Here is a 2500-nt window from a genome sequence, read left to right on the forward strand (position 1 = left end):
CAGTGACTTACGAAAGCCACACAGATACCCACGGATATAGATAGGATGATTCATACACACACACACACACACACACACACACACACATATATATATATATGAATATATGAACAGATGTAAACACACACACACTCTCTCGATCATATACACGTCTTTTCTGAGACAGACATTTTTATCCTCGTCTGTCTGTTTACTCCACTCTTTCGCGCGCGACACACACACATGCATTATATTTCGATGTGTGTATGTGTGCGAATGCGTCCGTGCGTAGATGTATTGATTGATCTTAATGCGTAGTACGTATTAGTTGTCGCTATGTATATACGGACACACACACACACACACACACACACACAGACGCACATGTACACATTTAAAATGCACAAGCTATGTATGCGGGCACGTAGATATGTATATATGTACGTATGCATGTATCTCTGTATGTGTGTGTATATATGAATGCATGTGGTAGGTAAGTAAACATATACTTTTACACACACACACACACACACTCGAACGGATATGCAAACGATAAAACTACAAAAGCAGACATGTGTTGTGTGTGTATTCGTGTACTCGTATATATTATATACACAAAGATATACACACCGGTTTGTATTTAATTGCAGATCAATTTCTTTGTTATATAAACTTTAACAAACAACTGGTGATTAGAGACAGTAAAAAGTAAAACAAAAAAACATCTACTTACGGACACATTCCTTAGCATTTTGCTCCGTAGCTCGTGACCATGGTATATCGAAATGAAAGGTTTTGCACCTCTCACAAGAATCTCCAGCCGTGTTGTGTTGACAATTGCATACGGTTTGACCATCGCTGTTTTTACTGCATGAACTGGCGTGACCATTGCATTTGCAACGGCCACCGACAGCCAGGTTAGACAGGGAGTAGTAATAACTCTCTCTGGCTCCGACTTCGCCTGAATTTTCATCTCCAAAGGTACTCAACTTGTCAAAGACGAACATTATGTCTGTAGCGGTGACCCAGTCCCATAAGACGGGGCTGTTATCGAAATCCGCGGGTCGGTTCTCCAGGGTATTGAACGCTACTCTTGTACCCCCCGATGTATTTATATTGCTGTGCACGTTACTGCACAATGCTTCCTGTTGGTTAGCCTTCGTGATCACCACTCCAGGTTTTTTCCCGTACATTTTGATGCAGTTGCGCGAATAATATTGAAAAGGTATCCATGAGCGGCCGAAATCCATGCTTTTGTAAATGGCCATCGAATCAGGTTTGGCCGAACAGAATTGGAGTAGAATATATGTAAGTTCATATTTTTTACCCAGTGACAACTTAAGGGTAACGTTTTTCGGATACTGCACGAAAGGCTCAGACATCCAACAGGTGAGATTGTTTGAGTTATTATTGTCCGTAAGGTAAGAGGCCGGGTGTCGGCGCTTCGGGTGTTCTGCATCACAAGTGAAACAATTTCGGACCACTTTACCGTCGCTGTCCACTGAGGACTTGCAATAGCGACTTGGTGGGGTGCCACACGTTGACGAAGCCACCACTTCTTTCCCGTAGGCTACATTTACAAATTCGGCTACGCACATTTTCGGTTTGTTCAAAGAATCATAGCAAGAATTCGGTGCTGTCGCTTGATCGTCCATAATCCTGTCGGCCAGTGTTATCGGTAAAGCGTAACAGACCCAGAGAAGTAGCCCTACATAGAGTGACCGTAGAACACAGCGTGAAGCCATTGTTTTTCGGTGTGAGGTAACACAAACATCAGACCGACCACATCGCAGTCCTGGTAGCAACGATGGTAGCATGGCGGCGGCGGCGGCAGCGGTGGTGGTGGTGGTGGTGGTGTACATGATGGCAAGCTGGACCAGCTAAATCCACCACCAGCAGAGATGTGAGGCTATTTGTCTCAGCATCCAGACAAAACCATGGAAACTCTGGGTAAAGTTAGAATGCGATGGTAATAATGATTAAATGGGTGCGAGATGCCGATAATGATGATGATGATGATGATGCAGATGGATGCTGGTGAGGATGCGGATCTTTGTTGTGACGGCTTAAGATGATGATGGCTTTCTGAGTTGCTTAGTTTCGTGAACACAGTTTTATGTTGAATAACATAAACATACAATACACACACGCTTAATGCACATACACATATACACACCCTACACTTCCTACTCACACCTACTTATATATATATATATATATATATATATATATATATACGCACGTGCGCGTATGTGTGGGGGTGGGGTGGTTGTTTTTGTGCTCGTAAAGTTATATATATATAATATATAATATATATATATATGTGTGTGTGTGTGCGTGTATATATATATATATAATCCAAGTAAATTCCAGTAGTTTTGTGAATTTCTCTTCAGATAATGTATTTGAAAAGTTGTTATTTTTTTTTTTTTTATATTGACAAAAATATTTGTGTATTGTTATATCGAAGTGTATGGGTTCGCATATATTTTGATATGCATACAGAAATATATGTGTGTAT

General features: G+C 41.2%; 1 protein-coding gene across 1 annotated transcript in view; it reads right to left on the minus strand.

The window, feature by feature from the left end:
• LOC115215198 (netrin-1) overlaps window positions 1-2500 on the minus strand; it is a 149664-nt gene that overhangs the window by 147138 nt on the left and 26 nt on the right. Inside the window, exon 1 of the mRNA XM_029784390.2 lies at window positions 713-2500. This exon is cut by the window's right edge and continues 26 nt beyond it. Within this exon, the coding sequence (XP_029640250.1) occupies window positions 713-1841 (1129 nt within the window). The 5' untranslated portion in view covers window positions 1842-2500. The remainder of the gene's footprint in view (window positions 1-712) is intronic.

The sequence above is a fragment of the Octopus sinensis genome, linkage group LG8, assembly GCF_006345805.1.
Source record: "Octopus sinensis linkage group LG8, ASM634580v1, whole genome shotgun sequence".
Classification (NCBI taxonomy): Eukaryota; Metazoa; Mollusca; class Cephalopoda; order Octopoda; family Octopodidae; genus Octopus; species Octopus sinensis.